The sequence below is a fragment of the Hyperolius riggenbachi genome, chromosome 6, assembly GCF_040937935.1.
Source record: "Hyperolius riggenbachi isolate aHypRig1 chromosome 6, aHypRig1.pri, whole genome shotgun sequence".
In the NCBI taxonomy this organism is placed as follows: domain Eukaryota; kingdom Metazoa; phylum Chordata; class Amphibia; order Anura; family Hyperoliidae; genus Hyperolius; species Hyperolius riggenbachi.
In genome coordinates, this window is record NC_090651.1 from 360,750,404 (window position 1) to 360,767,484 (window position 17,081).

The 17,081-nt window shown below is 49.1% G+C and overlaps 1 protein-coding gene across 1 annotated transcript; it reads right to left on the reverse strand.

Annotated features, from left to right (window-relative positions):
* Positions 1 to 776: 776 nt before the first annotated feature.
* On the reverse strand, positions 777 to 9,702 carry LOC137523034 (trypsin-3-like). Its single transcript, XM_068243219.1, has 4 exons — positions 9,548 to 9,702; positions 7,359 to 7,500; positions 3,257 to 3,523; positions 777 to 1,470 (listed from the first exon to the last, which is right to left on the reverse strand). Exons 1-4 carry the CDS (start codon positions 9,691 to 9,693, stop codon positions 1,303 to 1,305), a joined length of 723 nt encoding a protein of 240 aa, XP_068099320.1. The 5' UTR covers positions 9,694 to 9,702; the 3' UTR covers positions 777 to 1,302.
* Positions 9,703 to 17,081: the final 7,379 nt, after the last annotated feature.

Genomic DNA, 17,081 nt, shown 5'->3' on the forward strand with positions numbered 1-17,081 from the left:
TGGGGCTTGAAAAGACACCAGAGAAAACAAACTCAGCTATAATCATTCTGTAGCAAAGCTAGACTGAGTGCTCAGTCGGGGATTCTTATCAGAGGTGATAACAGTCGGATTAAACAGAAAACAATGAAACAAAGAGCAGATTAGGTGTTTACTGTCATTTTCCCACTGATTTATACGGTAAAATACAAGAGGGTGCTTCATCTCTGGTTCTCTTTAAAGAGACTCTGTAACAAAAAAATTCTCCCTCTGGGAGATACTCACCTCGGGAGGGGGAAGCCTCAGGGTCCCAATGAGGCTTCCCCTGTCCTCCGTATCCTGGGGGATCAACAAAGCCTGACAATTACTGCGCAGGCACGGCAATATTTACCTACCGGGATCCAGCGCAGGCGCAGTAGCGGCTTTTCCTTCAGGCTAAGGTGGAACTAGCCAATCCCGATCGATTCGCTCTACTGCGCAGACGCAAAAGGACTCGCACCTGCACGGTAGAGCGGATACGATCGGGCTCTGCTGTTTCTGCCTTAGCCCAAACCACTACTGCGCCTGCGCTTGATCGTAGGTAAGTGTTTACCTCGCCGCTGTTCGGGGGGTCGCAGTGCTGGATTGCCGGGACGGAGGAGGGCGGGGGAAGCCTCGTTAGGATCCAGAGCTGAGTACCTCCCAGAGGTTTGTTTTTTTGTTACATGTTTTCTTTAAAGTGACACTAAAGCGAAAAGTAAAAAAAAAAATGATATAATGAATTGTATGTACAGTACAGATGATAAATAGAACATTAGTAGCAAAGAAAAGTCTCATATTTTCATTTTCATTTATATAGCTTTTTTATAACATGGCATCATTGTGTCATATTTGCAATTTACAAACCACACTCTGTATTTCAAACAATGAAACGGAGCAGAGCTAATGACCCTTTGAACTTTCCTGCAGTAAAACCTTATCTCAAGCTGTATCTCAATGTTTCTTGGTTGTTTGAGTGCTTCAGGAAACAGGGCTGTCTTCCACCCAAGTTGGGTTGAAGAGCTCAGAGATGCTCTTTTGCATAGATAAGTGAAGTTTCTTAACTCTTCCTGTACTGGAAAACATCATGATGCTCTTTTCTTTGCCACGAATGTTCTATTTCTTAGCTGTACTACACATAAAATTCATCATCTCATAAGTTTAGTTTGACTTCAGATTCCCTTTAATGCTGCTGCACATGAAAGGGGGGTTATTGGGGGTCGCTGGGATACTGGGGATCTTTCAGTCAGATTGTTGCTCCCGCCATTCCCCGGATCCTTCCGTCTCTAGAATCCGCTTGTTGGGCGCTCAGGGGAAGTTGTGGAATTCTCCGGAGAAGATTGTCCTGTATATCCACTTCTGGAAATTGGGCACGGCCGTGTACACTCCGGGATATTTGGGGTTGGCGCAGCTGTGGCCCCAGGAGACAATGCCGAAGACTCTGCCGTCACACACCAGGGGTCCCCCGGAGTCCCCCTACAACAAGACAAACAATATTAGCACCTTGTAGTGGAAGTGGCTCATAAAAACTGATCTGCCTTTAACAGCCAATCAGAATCACTTTGCCGACTCAACTAACCTTTCTCAAAATAAACACATCACTAAAGAGGAACTCTAACCAAGGATGGAACTTCATCCCAATCAGTAGCTGATACCTCCTTTCCCAGGAGAAATCTTTTCCTTTTCTCCAATAGATCATCAGCATACCTCCCAACTTTTTGAGATAAGAAAGAGGGACACTTTAAGATACACCCATGCCACACCTCTAACCACGCCCCCGCCACACCCCTTGTCACACATATCACAAAGAATTCAGAAGCAAAATATGTCGTTTTATCATTCAAACTACACTTTTTATCATAATATGTTTTTCTTCATTTTAACACTTGTAAATAATAAATATATTAATTTAATTGATGGGGTTAAAGTTTAGAGTCAGTTAAATACATGTTTCAGTAGAATAATACATGTATTTACATAGATCTGTACATCAGTCCTGAAAGAGGGAAAAATGAGGAGGAAAGAGGGACAGGATTCCCTAGGAGGGACTGTCCCTCCGAAAGGGATCTATGCATCAGAAGGCTTTGTATGGCTAATACTTACTGTGGTGAAACCCCGATCCAATCAAGGCTTCCCCCATCCTCCTCAGGGCCGGATTTGTACTCTTTACCGCCCTAGGCCACTGTCATCAGCCGCCCCCCTTCAGCACAGGTAGCCAGATGACCCCTTCCCTCTAGTATAGGTAACCTGATGCCCCCCCCCCCAGTATAGGTAGCCAAATGACTCCTCCCCCTTTCCCTCCAGTATAGGTAGCCAGATGACCCCTTCCCTCTAGTATATGTAGCTAGATGACTCCTTCCCCCTTTCCCTTCAGTATAGGTAGCCAGATGACTCCCTTAATCCCTCCTTTTTCTACCCCCCACACACACCTTTCAGTATAGGTAGCCAGCTCGCCTTCACATCGCAGCAGCCATCAGTGTCACTAATTTCTCATCTCCAGTGTAGAAGCTTCCTCTTCCTTTCCATCTACAATGCTGCCCAAGTCCATAGTCACCGGCCACAATGCAAACATGTACAGAGAGCAAGATGGCTGCTGCACAGGCAGTAAACAGCAGAGTACCGCGGGCAGGCGCTCGTCTGATCTCCCTGCATTGCAGCATTTGCAAGCTTGCGCCAGTTTAGCCTGCTGCTTAGGTGCCCTTCCTCATGTGGAGCCCTTGGCCTAACTCCGGCCCTGGTGGTGTTGCAATGCCAGTTTGGAGGCCATTTAAATATTTACCTTCCCAGCGCAAGCGCAGTAGCGGCTCTCGGCTTGGAAACAAACAGAAATAGCCGATCCCCATCGGGTCCACTCTGGTCCACAGGCGCAAGTCTCCTGCACCTGCGCACTAGAGCAGATCTGACTGGGATCGGCTATCTCCGCCTATTTCCGAGCCGAGGGCCTCTATGGCTCCCCCGCTGGTGCCCGGGAAGGTAAATATTGCACAGCCTGACAAATTGTCAGCTGTGCATTGGGAATAGCAGAGAGAGACCACTGTGGGATGGAGGAGGACGGGGAAACCTGCGATAGGGCCCAGAAGCTTCCCTCTCCCGAGTTAAGTACCCCCCAGGGGCACAATTTTTTTACAGAGTCCCTTTAAATCTGCATGCCGGACAGAATGATTTGCATCTCTCGGACCATCCCTAGTGACAGATGTCTTTGTAAGTTTGTCTCTCTGCTCCTTGCTGTCCCCTGCAGGTGGTTTGTGGGCATCGCACTCACCTGACAGGCGTCTTTCCCCCCATTGTGGAATCCAGCGCAGATCATGTTGCTGGTGATGTGTCCGGAGTAGGAGGCGGAGCTGTTACACCGCCAGGCGGAGACTATGGGTATCTTCACGCTGCGCAGGGTGTCGGAGGTCTTCCCGCTGATAGCTGTGGTGTAGCCCCACCCAGAGACCTGACACAGGCGCCCCTCGCTGGGCGACATCCCCTGAGATGGGAGGGGCACTATCGACACAAAGGAGTTATACGTGGCTGGGCGGTTCAGCTGCAAGAGGAAAAGGAAGAATGAAAATTATATATACAATCCCGAGCTCTGCCGCTATGCCTGCCCCCACGTGCTGTGCCGTTATGCCTGCCCCCACGTGCTGTGCAGCCATGCCTGCCCCTGTGCTGCGCCCCCACACCTGCCCCTGTGCTGCACCGCCGTGCATGCCCCTGTGCTGCGCCGCCGTGCATGCCCCTGTGTTGTGCCCCCATGCCTGCACCTGTGCTGTGCCGCCGTGCATGCCCCTGTGCTGTGCCCCCATGCCTGCCCCCGTGCTGCGCCCCCATGCCTACCCCTGTGTTGTGCCCCCATGCCTGTCCCCGTGCTGCGCCCCCATGCCTGCCCCCGTGCTGCGCCCCCATGCCTGCCCCACTTCCATCACTCAGACCAAATTAATTCTGTTATCTGGGGAACAGGGGCGTAACTATGGCGAGCAGCCCCTGCCACTGCATTAATTATCTGGAGGCATGTGGCTATTTATTTATTTAATTGTGAGGCACTTGGCTACTTAATTCTAATATCTACCATGGGTTCTAGGTACTTATGTATCTGGGGCATATTAAACTCTGGTATTTTGGGAACCCAGCTGCTTAATTCTGGTATCCAGGGTCAACACAACTGTCTTACAACAGTAGTGCAGCCTACAGATAAAACTTAAAGAGAAACTGTGACCAAGAATTGAGCTTCATCCCAATCAGTAGCTGATACCCCCTTTCCCATGAGAAGTCTTTTCCTTTTCACAAACCGATCATCAGGGGGCGCTGTATGGCTGATATTGTGGTGAAACCCCTCCCACAGGAAACTGTGAGGACCATGGTTCTGGCAGTTTCCTGTCTGTGAACCTTGCTGCATTGTGGGAAATAACAGCTATTTTACTGTTTACAGCTGTTTCCAACAGCCAAAAAAGCAAGCAGCATCTCCTTCCAGTGACAGCACCTGCCAGCAGTAAAAATGTCACCATGTGATAAATGTCAGAATGTAAACCAGGGAGAGGAAAGATTTTACAATGAGCAAACACTGACTAAATCATTTATACATAATTATTGTAAAAATGAAACACTTTTTTTTTATTACATTATTTTCACTGGAGTTCCTCTTTAAACTGCCTCTCCGACAGTATTGCATTGTGGTCTCCTATTTCTTGTTGGACTGAGATATTCCAATTTGCCTAAGTGACCTTTCAACCAATAAACAGGGAAGGCGGGGGAAAAGGAGGGGGCACAAATGAATTGGTCTTCCCAGGGCCCTGCATGGTCTTAATCTGTTTCCGTTGACCAAACTAATTCGCTTTAGGTGAGGAGAGAGGTTAATGTTAGGAGTGGAGGGGGGGGGGAGGTTAGTGTTAAGAGTGGAGAGGGAGGAGGTTAGGGCCCATTTCCAATTGCGAATGGGAGCCAAAGGGATGCAATGCGGCAATGCATCACCTCCGCTCCCATTCGCTTCACTTCCGCATCCCTCGAATGGAGGAGATGAGGGAGGATGTGGGCAGAATGCGGGCGTGCTGCAGATTCTCTGATCGCTCCACACCGCTCCGGATAACCAGCACGCAATGGAAACTGTTCCATTGCCGTGCTTTGGTTTCAGTTCAGCCGCTGTGCAATGTGGCTATGTAGCTGCATTGTGCTGCGTGTAGTGGAAACAGGCCTTTAGGGCTCTTTCACACTAGAGGCTGCGGTAGAAAAGGCTGAAAGTCAGCCTTTTGCTTAACGCCAATACATAGCGTTTTCAAAGCGTTTTCAAAGAGTTTTACTGCCCATATGAAAACGTCCTTTTTTTTTTCTTCTATAAAAATAAGTGAACAAGTTAGCTGTAAAACGCTTTGAAAAGGCTTTGAAAACGCTGAAGTTGGCGTTTTCCATTGACTATCATTGAAACGCCAACAGCCAACTTCGGCTGTAAACAGCCCTGAAAAAGCTCCTGGGAGCGTTGAAACGCAACGCTCCAAAACGCCGAGTTAGATGTGAAAGGTAAAATGAAAGTCTATGGACTTTCTTTTACCTAGCAAAACGCCAACTTCGGCCGTGGCGTTAAAACGCCAAAAAATCCCTCTGGTGTGAAAGGGCCCTTAGTGTTAGGAGTGGAGAAGGGGGCAGTTAGTGGGGAAAAGAGGGTGATCAATGGAGAGGGGGTGGTTAGTGTTACGAGTCAAGAGGGAAGGTTAGGTTTGGAGTAGGAGGTTTTTGTTTGAAGGGCAACTGAAATGAGAGAGATGTGGAGGCTGCCATATTTATTTCCTTTTAAGCAATACCAGTTGCCTGGCTGTCCTGCTGATCCTCTGCCTCTAAGGGCTCTTTCACACTACAGGCAGCGGTGAAAGGCTAAAACGCTGCGTTTTGGCTGCAGGCGTTTTGAAGGCGTCTTGAAGGCGTTTTAACGCCTCTACATTACAGTCAATTGTAATGAGAAACGCCGCGGTAGGCCCAGAAAAAGCGCCTGGGAGCGTTGAAACGCAACGCTCCAAAACGCAGCGTTTAGTGTGAATGGTAAAATGAAAGTCTATGGACTTTCTTTTACCTAGGAAAACGCCAACTTCGGCCGTGGCGTTAAAACGCCGAAAAAGCCCTCTGGTGTGAAAGGGCCCTTATACTTTTAGCCATAGACCCTGAGCAAGCATGCAGCAGATCAGGTGTGTTTCTGACATTAATGTCAGATCTGACAAGATTAGCTGTATGCTTGTTTCTGATGTGATTCAGGCACTATTGAAGCCAAATAGATCAACAGTGCAGCCAGGCAAATGGTATTGTTTACGGCTACTTACACACCAGGACGTTGCTTTATAGGGGACGTTATGGCCGCATAACGTCCCCTAACGCAATGCCTGCTGGTGCGGGAGAGGACGTTAGAGTGAGCCGCGCATAAGGTCTCCCAGAGTGGCGCTGATTGGCCAGCGGGACCACGTGATGCGGAGCGAGACACTCCGCATCACGTGGTCCCACCGGCCAATCAGCGGCCGCCAGTGCAGTGCATATTAAGTAGCCATGTGCGCGGCTACTGTAGCGGCATCTCCCCGCCTCCTCTCCGCCCCCCACTGAGCATGTGCAAACAGTCTAACGCGGCTAAAGCCGCTAGAATGCACAGCATGCTGCACTTTCACTACAACGTGCAGCGTTACATGTAACGCAACGTGGGCACTGTGAACAGCCCACTTGTGTTACATTACTGTACGTTGGGGGAGCGTGAAAGCAGCCTAAAAGGAGATAAATATGGCAGCCATCAGATCACTCTCACATCAGTTCCCCTTTAAGGGGAAGGTTAGTGTAAGAATACAAAGAGGGAAGAGGAAGAGATATTTCCCAAAAAGTGTACTTCGGCAATATCCTGAGCCAAAAAAACAGGCAACCATGAGGGCTCGTTTCCACTGTTGCGGTGCGGAATCGCCTGGATTCCACCGCAGAAGAAATCGCATGCGGCTGCGTTTCCGCCTGCGGATTTACCCGCGATTTCGCATGGCAAGGAGCCAGGCGAATTTAACCATGTCACTGCCTGAGTAAAGCTCCATAGCAAACTATGCGAAATCGCGGGGAAATCTGCATGACAAAGCCACATGCGATTTCCCTATTAAATGCATTAGCGGCGATTCGCCTGCATTCCTCCCGCACGCGAAATCTGACGGCTCTGTCGTGCACATTTCTGCCGCACCGAAAAACGCTCCCGCCGCCGCACAAGTGGAAACAGCCTCATCCACTTACATTGACTATGCGAATCCGCATGCAGTGCCCGCATGAGGATTCGCTATAGTGGAAACGAGCCCTAACAAATATAGACAATTTCAGTGTTTGCCCTAGGCGTTACATTACCCAGTTACGCCCCTGAGGGGGCATGGAGGACCACTTACCTTTATCAGCATGATGTCGGCGTTCTTGGAGGAGGCGCAGTATTCGGGGTGGGCGACCAGCCGTACCGGACGGAAGATCTGTTCTGTTCCTTCAAAGGTGGACAGTGAATACTCCCCAGCCACTATCATCATCTGCTTCTGCCTGGGGAATGAAGAGAAGTTACAGAGGATCGCTGGGGAGATGAGAGCACATTGCTATAGACAGAGACGTACGTATGAGGGCGGCGACCAGTGTTACTTGAGGATTTTCACCCTAGTCATTTTCGCATTGAAAATGCTATTTTTGACTTCGAGCAAATTTTAGCGAAAATAGCTTGTATTTTCGCATCGTTGTTTTACAATGCAAGCACCAACATGTGGAAAACTATATATTTACAGTGAAAACGCAAAAAAATATCTATTTTTTTTTTAACCGTGAAAATTCACAAAACAACGCATACAACGTGAAAAACAATGCAAATTATTTTCAATAGCATTTTCGTTTGAAAATCGAATTTAAAGAGACACTGAAGCGAAAAAAAAATGATGATATTATGATTTGTATGTGTAGCACATCTAAGAAATAAAAGATTAAGATCAGATACATCAGTCTAATTGTTTCCAGTACAGGAAGAGTTAAGAAACTCCAGTTGTTATCTCTATGCAAAAAAGCCATTCATTTCTACGACTTTCAAAAGTCGTGGAGAGGGCTGTCTTCTGACTTTTATTATCTCAACTGTTTACTTTTCCTCTGCTAGAGGAGAGGTCATTACTTCACAGACTGCTCTGAAAGAATCATTTTGAATGCTGAATGTTGTGTAATCTGCACATATTAGAGAATGATGCAATGTTAGAAAAAACACTATATACCTGAAAATAAAAGTATGAGAATATTTTCTTTGCTGCTAATCTTCTAGTAATTATTCATAGTACACAACCAATTCATTATATCATATATTTTTTTTCGCTTCAGTGTCTCTTTAACATTATTTTTGCGAAAATGAATGTGAAAAGAATATTGGCATTTTTGCTCATCACTAACTGCGACTCACAGGAGCTGTTGCTGTGCCCCTTTGGAGTCGCCAGGCGATTCGGACAGCGCTGGCCTAATAAAAGGCAAATTAGGTGATTCCACAGGAGCAATTGCAATTTCCCCAAATCACAATCCCGGGTCCTGCAGTATTTTTGGAGCGCTCCAGTACAAAATATAGTATTGCTGCACAATCGCTTTTCAATCGTTCGTACAAATCAATTGGCCAAAAGAAAAAGGAAATCACACATCACATTCGCTGTTGAAATTGCTCGCATTGATAAAAAAAAAGGGATTCGGAAAAACTCAGCAGTATCCCAGTCTTCTGATTGGTCTAAAGTTACTGCAGGAATCTGATTTCCACGGAAACATTCTCTGATTGGTCCAATGCTCCCAAGTCCTGTGATTGGCCCAAAATGTCTGAGTTGCAGTAATGCGGCATTCCGATGAGTTTCCGAGTGCCAATTTCTGATTACCACTTGTGGAAAGCCAATTTCCGATCGGAAACTCAGAAATCGGCCTTCCGATGGAACTTTCCGACCATCCATTATGTTGAACGTACATATATTATTTCAGACACCTCGAACAGACGTTGTTACAACTTACAAAAGGCTAATGGGACATGGATAAGATTATTCACATGATGGTGTCCATACATGGTACAATTTTTTTCATCCAATCTTAACATTTCTATGTAATATAAGGGAACTGCCTAAATGATCCTTTCCAGGGGCGTAGCAATAGGGGTTGCAGAGGTTGCGGCCGCATCAGGGCCCTTGGGCCAGAGGGGCCCCGAAGGGCCCTTCTTCAACTACAGTATTAGCTCTGTATTGGTCCTGTGTTCATAATAACCACTTCTATAGATACTTTAAATAGTGGTAATTATTAACCAGCTGCTTCCCATTCCCTTCTTGTACCTCTTACTCTATAGTTGCCATTGGCAGGTTTTGGTGCGCCGTATCAATTGTTATGTATAGAGTGCTTGGGGGGCCCCATGTAAAACTTGCATCGGAGCCCACAGCGCCTTAGCTACGCCACTGATCCTTTCAGTATATTCACTTAATTTACCTTTACATAGAAATGGTACGATTGGATGAAAAAAATTGTACCATGTATGGGCACCACAAGGCAGATCACATCCTTCTACAATCAGATGGCAGATTGCACACATTGAACTTACTCGATCTTGCAGTGGGCAGCAGAGAGGACCCAGAACCGGCTGATCAGGGATCCCCCACAGAAGTGGACCCCGGTGTTCCTCTTCAGGGAGACCAGGTAGCGCGCGGAGTACGGCGTCACTATGTAGCCCCCGATAATCCTCGTCATGCCGCGCTGCCCCTCGCCTGCAAGATCAACACGGGAAATTCACCGGGATAAAAACATGTCAAGAAAGTCTGCAACAAAATCACACACTCAGGGTGCATACACAGGCCCAATTTAGATTGGCCAATCACTGGCCAATTTTACCACCCACATGCAGTAGGAGAGCTTAGCTTACGCAATCTGTTTATAGTATTCAAAATCTGTTGGCCCTCATGCCAGCCAATGTAGCCATCTTCTCAGAGGATATAAAATGAAGCAGAATGTTATCAAAGACAGATAGTGACCAGGGGCGTAGCAATAGGGGGTGCAGAGGTAGCGACCGCATCGGGGCCCTTGGGCCAGAGGGGCCCCGAAAGGCCCTCCCTCAACTACAGTATTAGCTCTCTATTGGTCCTGTGCTCATAATAAGCACTTCTATATATACTTTGAATAGTGGTAATCATTAACAAACTGTTCCCCATCCCCTTCTTGCACCACTGACATTGTAGTTGCCATTGGCAGCTTTTAGTGCGCCTTATCAATTGCTATGTATAGAGTGCATGGGGGGCCCCATTGTAAAACTTGCATCGGGGCCCACAGCTCCTTAGCTACGCCACTGATAGTGACATATTACAACAGGATCTTGACAACATGGCAATATGGGTAGGCAGATGAAACAGGGGTGTAGCAATAAGGGGGTGCAGAGGTTGCAACCACATCGGGGCCCCTGGGCCAGAGGGGCCCGCGGGGCCTTCCCTCAACTGCAGTGTTAGCTCTCTATTGGTCCTGTGCTTATAATAATTACTTCAATAGATGCTTAGAATAGTAGTAACATACCTCCCAACTTTTTAAGTTGAGAAAGAGGGACACTTAAGCCACGCCCCTGTCACACCCCTAACCACTCCTACAACACACCCCTAATCCTGCATACCATAAAGATTTCTTAAGAAAATTATGTTGTTTTATAATTCAAACCACACTGGTCCTTTCTATACTGGTTCATTTTCCTTCATAGTAACATTTTAAAATTAGTAATATATCAATTTAAAGGATGGGAATAAAATTTAGAGTCAAACACATTTTTGTAGAGAAATATATATATATTTACATAGAAAGAGGGACAAAGTCCTGAAAGAGGGACAAATTAGGAGGAAAGAGGGACAGAGGGACAGGGCTCCCAAAGAGGGACAGTCCCTCCAAAAGAGGGACAGTTGGGAGCTATGTAGTAATCATTAACAAACTGTTCCCCATCCCCTTCTTGCACCTCTGACACTGTGGTTGCCATTGGCAGGTTTTGGTGCGCTGTATTAATTGCTATGTATAGAGTGCTTGGGGGGGCCCCAATGTAAAACTTGCATCGGGGCCCATAGCTCCTTAGCTACGCCACTGAGCTGAAAGTTAATCTTGATGCATGTAAAGTCATGCATCTTGGACCAATGGTAGAGCACCATAAAAAATAAATGACATACAGCTGGGAACATCAGACTGGGAGAAGGACTTAAAGAAAACCTGTAACGAAAAAACCTCCCCTGGGGGGTACTCACCTCGGGTGGGTGAAGCCTCCGGATCCTAATGAGGCTTCCCCCCGTCCTCCTGTGTCCCACGGCGGTCTCACTGTGCCCCTCCGAACAGGGGGGATGTAAATATTTACCTTCCCGGCTCCAGCGCAGGCGCAGTATCGGCTCTCCGCTCTGAGATAGCTGGAAATAGCCGATCGCTGGCGGGCCACTCTACTGCGCAGGCGCAAGTCTCCTGCACCTGCGTAGTAGAGCGGACCCTACAGAGATCGGCTATTTCCGCCTATCTCTGTGCAGAGAGCTGCAACAGCGCCCCCGCTGGAGCCAGGGAAGGTAAATATATTAGCGTTTGTCAGGCTTGTCGAGGCAGGATTGCGGGACACTTCAGGGGAGCCAGCGCTGGATTGCCTGCAGCTACAGGGGAGGGGGAAGCCTTATTGGGACCCTGAGGCTTCCCCCTACTGAGGTGAGTACCCCCCAGGGGAACTTTTTTATGTTACAGGTTCTCTTTAAGGTAGCCATACATCTAGCGATGATGGGCAGATTTGACCAAGAGACAAATCTCTCTCTAATTGAATCTGATTAGAGAGAGATCTGTCGGCTGCCCATATACCGCAGGCCGATTCCCGATTAATTTCATGCTTAAAGCAATCCTGAATAGGCCTTGTGTTGCCGCATCCACCACCTCGCCGGCCCTCGCTGTCCCCCTAATGTACAATGTACCTCCCGCGGTGCCCAGTGCACTACACAATACCTGTTCGTGTCTGACGCTTGTCTTCCGCTGCATCCAGCCGCTATCCTTCGTCCATACACGCGGCCCATGTGGTTGCCGGAGTAACATGGGTGCGTGTGTGACATCACACATACGCCTGCGTTACTCCGGCAACCATGTAGGGCATGTGTATGGATGAAGGATAGCGCACAACAAGCGTCAGTGAGTGTGTATGGTAGACAGAGGGTAAGCGTGGTAGGCAGGGAGTGTGCTTGGTAAGCAGGGAGTGTGCATGGTAGGCAGGGAGTGTGCATGGTAGGCAGGAAGAGTGCACGGTAGGCAGGGAGAGTGCACGGTAGACAGGCAGTGTGCATGGTAGAAAGGGAGAGTGCATGGTAGGCAGGGAGTGTGGGTGGTAGGCAGGCAGTGTGCGTGGTAGGCAGGCAGTGTGCGTGGTAGGCAGGGAGTGTGCATGGTAGGCAGGGAGTGTGTGTGGTAGCCAGGGAGTGTGCATTGTAGGCAGGGAGAGTGTGTGGTAGGCAGGGAGTGTGCATTGTAGGCAGGGAGAGTGTGTGGTAGGCAGGGAGAATGCGTGGTAGGCAGGGAGAGTACATGGTAGGCAGGGAGACTGCTTGGTAAGCAGGAAGTGTGCATCATAGGCAGGGAGTGTGCATCATAGGCAGGGAGTGTGCTTGGTAAGCAGGGAGTGTGCATTATAGGCAGGGCGTGTGCTTGGTAAACAGGGAGTGTGCATGGTAGGCAGGGAGAGTACATGGTAGGCAGGGAGAGTACATGGTGGGCAGGAAGAGTGCATGGTCGGCAGGGAATGTGTGTGGTAGGCAGGGAGAGTGCATGGTAGGCAGGGAATGTGCATGGTATGCAGGGAGTGTGCATGGTAGGCAGGGAGAGTACATGGTAGGCAGGGAGAGTACATGGTAGGCAGGGAGAGTACATGGTAGGCAGGGAGAGTACATGGTGGGCAGGGAGAGTACATGGTGGGCAGGGAATGTGTGTGGTAGGCAGGGAGAGTGCATGGTAGACAGGGAATGTGCGTGGTAGGCAGGGAGAGTGCATGGTAGGCAGGTAGAGTGCATGGTAGGCAGGTAGAGTGAGTGGTAAGCAGGCAGTGTGCGTGGTAGGCAGGGAGAATGCGTGGTAGGCAGGGACTGTGCTTGGTAGGCAGGGAGTGTGCATGGTAGACAGGGAAAGTGCATGGTAGGCAGGCAGATTTTGTGGTATGCAGGCAGTATGCGTGGTAGGCAGGGAGTGTGCGTAGTAGGCAGGGAGAGTGTATGGTAGGCAGGGAGAGTACATGGTAGGCAGGGAGAGTGTGTGGTAGGCAGGGAGAGAGCATGGTAGGCAGGGAGAGTGCATGGTATGCAGGGAGTGTGCGTGGTAGGAAGGGAGTGTGCGTGGTAGGAAGGGAGAGTGCATGGTAGGCAGGGAGAGTGCATGGTAGGCAGGGAGAGTGCGTGGTAGGCAGGGAGAGTGCGTGGTAGGCAGGGAGAGTGCGTGGTGGGCAGGGAGAGTGCATGGTAGGCAGGGAATGTGCGTGGTAGGAAGGGAGAGTGCATGGTAGGCAGGGAGAGTGCGTGGTAGGCAGGGAGTGTGCATGGTAGGCAGGGAGAGTGCATGGTAGGCAGGGAGAGTGCGTGGTAGGCAGGGAGTGTGCATGGTAGGCAGGGAGAGTGCGTGGTAGGCAGAGAGAGTGTATGGTAGGCAGGGAGAGTACATGGTAGGCAGGGAGAGTGTGTGGTAGGCAGGGAGAGAGCATGGTAGGCAGGGAGAGTGCATGGTATGCAGGGAGTGTGCGTGGTAGGCAGGGAGAGTGCGTGGTAGGCAGGGAGAGTGCGTGGTAGGCAGGGAGAGTGCATGGTAGGCAGGGAGTGTGCATGGTAGGCAGGGAGAGTGCGTGGTAGGCAGGGAGAGTGCGTGGTAGGCAGGGAGAGTGCATGGTAGGCAGGGAGAGTGCATGGTAGGCAGGGAGAGTGCGTGGTAGGCAGGGAGAGTGCGTGGTGGGCAGGGAGAGTGCATGGTAGGCAGGGAATGTGCGTGGTAGGAAGGGAGAGTGCATGGTAGGCAGGGAGAGTGCGTGGTAGGCAGAGAGAGTGCGTGGTGGGCAGGGAGTGTGCGTGGTAGGAAGGGAGAGTGCATGGTAGGCAGGGAGAGTGCGTAGTAGGCAGGGAGTGTGCATGGTAGGCAGGGAGAGTGCGTGGTAGGCAGGGAGAGTGCGTGGTAGGCAGGGAGAGTGCATGGTAGGCAGGGAGAGTGCATGGTAGGCAGGGAATGTGCGTGGTAAGCAGGGAGAGAGCATGGTAGGCAGGGAGAATGCATGGTAGGCAGAAAGAGTGCATGGTAAGCAGGGAGTGTGCATGGTAAGCAGGGAGTGTGCATGATTGTCAGGGAGGGAGAGTGCATGGTAGTCAGGGAGTATGCATGATCAGCAGGGAAAGTGCATGGTAGTCAGGGAGTGTGCATGATCGGTAGGGAGAGTGTGTGGTAGGCAGGGAGTGTGAGTGGTAGGCAGAGAGAGTGCGTGGTAGGCAGGGAGAGTGCATGGTAGGCAGGGAGAGTGCGTGGTAGGCAGGGAGTGTGCATGGTGGCCAGGGAGAGTGCGTGGTAGGCAGGGAGAGTGCGTGGTAGGCAGGGAGAGTGCATGGTAGGCAGGGAGAGTGCATGGTAGGCAGGGAGAGTGCGTGGTAGGCAGGGAGAGTGCGTGGTGGGCAGGGAGAGTGCATGGTAGGCAGGGAATGTGCGTGGTAGGAAGGGAGAGTGCATGGTAGGCAGGGAGAGTGCGTGGTAGGCAGAGAGAGTGCGTGGTGGGCAGGGAGTGTGCGTGGTAGGAAGGGAGAGTGCATGGTAGGCAGGGAGAGTGCGTAGTAGGCAGGGAGTGTGCATGGTAGGCAGGGAGAGTGCGTGGTAGGCAGGGAGAGTGCGTGGTAGGCAGGGAGAGTGCGTGGTAGGCAGGGAGAGTGCATGGTAGGCAGGGAGAGTGCATGGTAGGCAGGGAATGTGCGTGGTAAGCAGGGAGAGAGCATGGTAGGCAGGGAGAATGCATGGTAGGCAGAAAGAGTGCATGGTAAGCAGGGAGTGTGCATGGTAAGCAGGGAGTGTGCATGATTGTCAGGGAGGGAGAGTGCATGGTAGTCAGGGAGTATGCATGATCAGCAGGGAAAGTGCATGGTAGTCAGGGAGTGTGCATGATCGGTAGGGAGAGTGTGTGGTAGGCAGGGAGTGTGAGTGGTAGGCAGAGAGAGTGAGTGGTAGGCAGGGAGAGTGAGTGGTAGGCAGGGAGAGTACATGGTAGGCAGGGAGAGAGAGAGCATAGTAGGCAGGGGAGTTCATGGTAGGCAGGGAGTGTGTCGGCAGTGAAAAGATTGGTCTTTTTTGCATGTTCCATTGGGAATAATTCCAAGATATCACACAGCAAGTCATTGCAACAGGTGAGGCTATTTTTTGCTTTGTTTGTTTACCAGGTAAAGCCAAAACGATGTGGAGCAAAATCTGGCTGAGAAATAGAGACCAATTCTCCCATATGCCTTTCTTATGAGAGCCTAGGAATGAGAATCCAACTTATTACCAGAACTTCCTCAGAATCAGTGCTGGTTGAGAATTGTTGCCAAAGTCATTTTCATATTGAAAATGTAATTTTCGGGTTCCAGAAAAATATTCACGAAGATACATTGTATTTTTGCAAAACGCTCAAGGGAAACAAGTTCATGAAAAGCGCATAAACGCTTGTTTTTAACGTGAAAAATCCCAGACTTATTACAAAAGGATTTTCAATGGCATTTTCACTCTAAAGTCGAATTTAACGTTATTTTTGCAAAAATGAATGCAAAAACAGTTTTGGCACTATCCCTCATCGCGGCACAGAATGCCTGAGGAAAACTCCAGTTTGGGGAAAATGTATAACTTGGCCAGAAGTATTGCATTTTTCAAATAAGTCTTCACCGTTCTATCATCTCACCCCATGCCACACACAATAAATAATTTTTCCCATTCACCTTCAACTTTTCTCTCATGGCCCATACTCACGGGGCGGAAAAAGTGGCCTGTCGCCAGCACACGTGAGCATGTGCACGACAGGCCGGCGACAGCTTGTCGCCAGGTCCCTCCGGGTACACACGCGGAAGAGGGACCAGCTCTGCGACGGAAGCTGTCGCCGACGTTCCTTCCCCGCCGCCGGAACCGCTGTATTGTTGTAAGAGGTTGCTATCGCTAGTCCGCATACTCACGCGGACTAGCGACAGCTGCGGCGGAGTTGCGGCGGCAACTGGCCCCAGGCGATTGACCGCGCCAATCGCCCGGCGACAGCAGCGACGAGCGACGGTTCAGGGTGCGCGCCCATGCAACGGCCCATACTCACGGGCGACAATTGTAGCCCGTGAGTATGGGCCAAAAAACATTATACAGTATCTATTACAATAACATTCTTCTTTACTATTATTGTTTGTTTGTTTCTAACTTCTACAGCTAATAAAGTTTCTTTTATCTTGAATTTAACCATACAGTTTTTTTGATTGAATGACTTTCATACAACCTACCACACGCCACTTCATTTGTGGACAAAATAATCTAATTCTTGAGATAAACAGCAATTCAATCAAATTCCTCAGATGAACAACAACAAAAATGAATTAAATTTTTCATGCATACAACCAGGGCCGGCGCTACCATTAAGGCAAAGGAGGCAGCTGCCCCAGGGCCCCAGAGCTTGTAGGGGCCCCCAGTGGCTACAAGAGGAAAAAAAAAATTTGCAAATCGGCCTTATAGTTTTTGAGAAAATCAATTTTAAAGTTTCAAAGGAAAAGAAAAACATTTAAAAACCTGTCGACTTTAATGGTTAATAGCAAATCCACCTTAAATTCTAGAAACCCTAAATTTGCAGGATATGTTAAGGAGTTCATTAGGAATAAGAGGAAAAAATAATTTTTCAAAAAGACCTTATAGTTTTTGAGAAAATCGATTTTAAAGTTTAGAAGGAAAAAAGTATACTTTTAAATGCGGTAAATGTCACTTTTAGTAGCAAACCTAACGGTAGTGTAATTTTACATGCATCAAAAGAAAGCAATAAATTTCCTGACGGGGTTTCCAGGGGTCTATACGCAGCCGCAGCGCTTTGGCCAGGGATTGCTATACAGCCGCAATATGGCTGTATGAAGATCCCTGGAGTGTGGGAA

Excerpts from the sequence above, each read along its gene's own strand:
- LOC137523034 (XM_068243219.1), bottom strand. The coding sequence starts at position 9,693 with ATGACGAGGATTATCGGGGGCTACATAGTGACGCCGTACTCCGCGCGC. Across the intron at positions 7,501-9,547 it reads GCTGCCCACTGCAAGATCGA|GCAGAAGCAGATGATGATAG; the intron begins GTAAGTTCAATG and ends TTCATTCCCCAG. Across the intron at positions 3,524-7,358 it reads CCGACATCATGCTGATAAAG|CTGAACCGCCCAGCCACGTA; the intron begins GTAAGTGGTCCT and ends TTCCTCTTGCAG.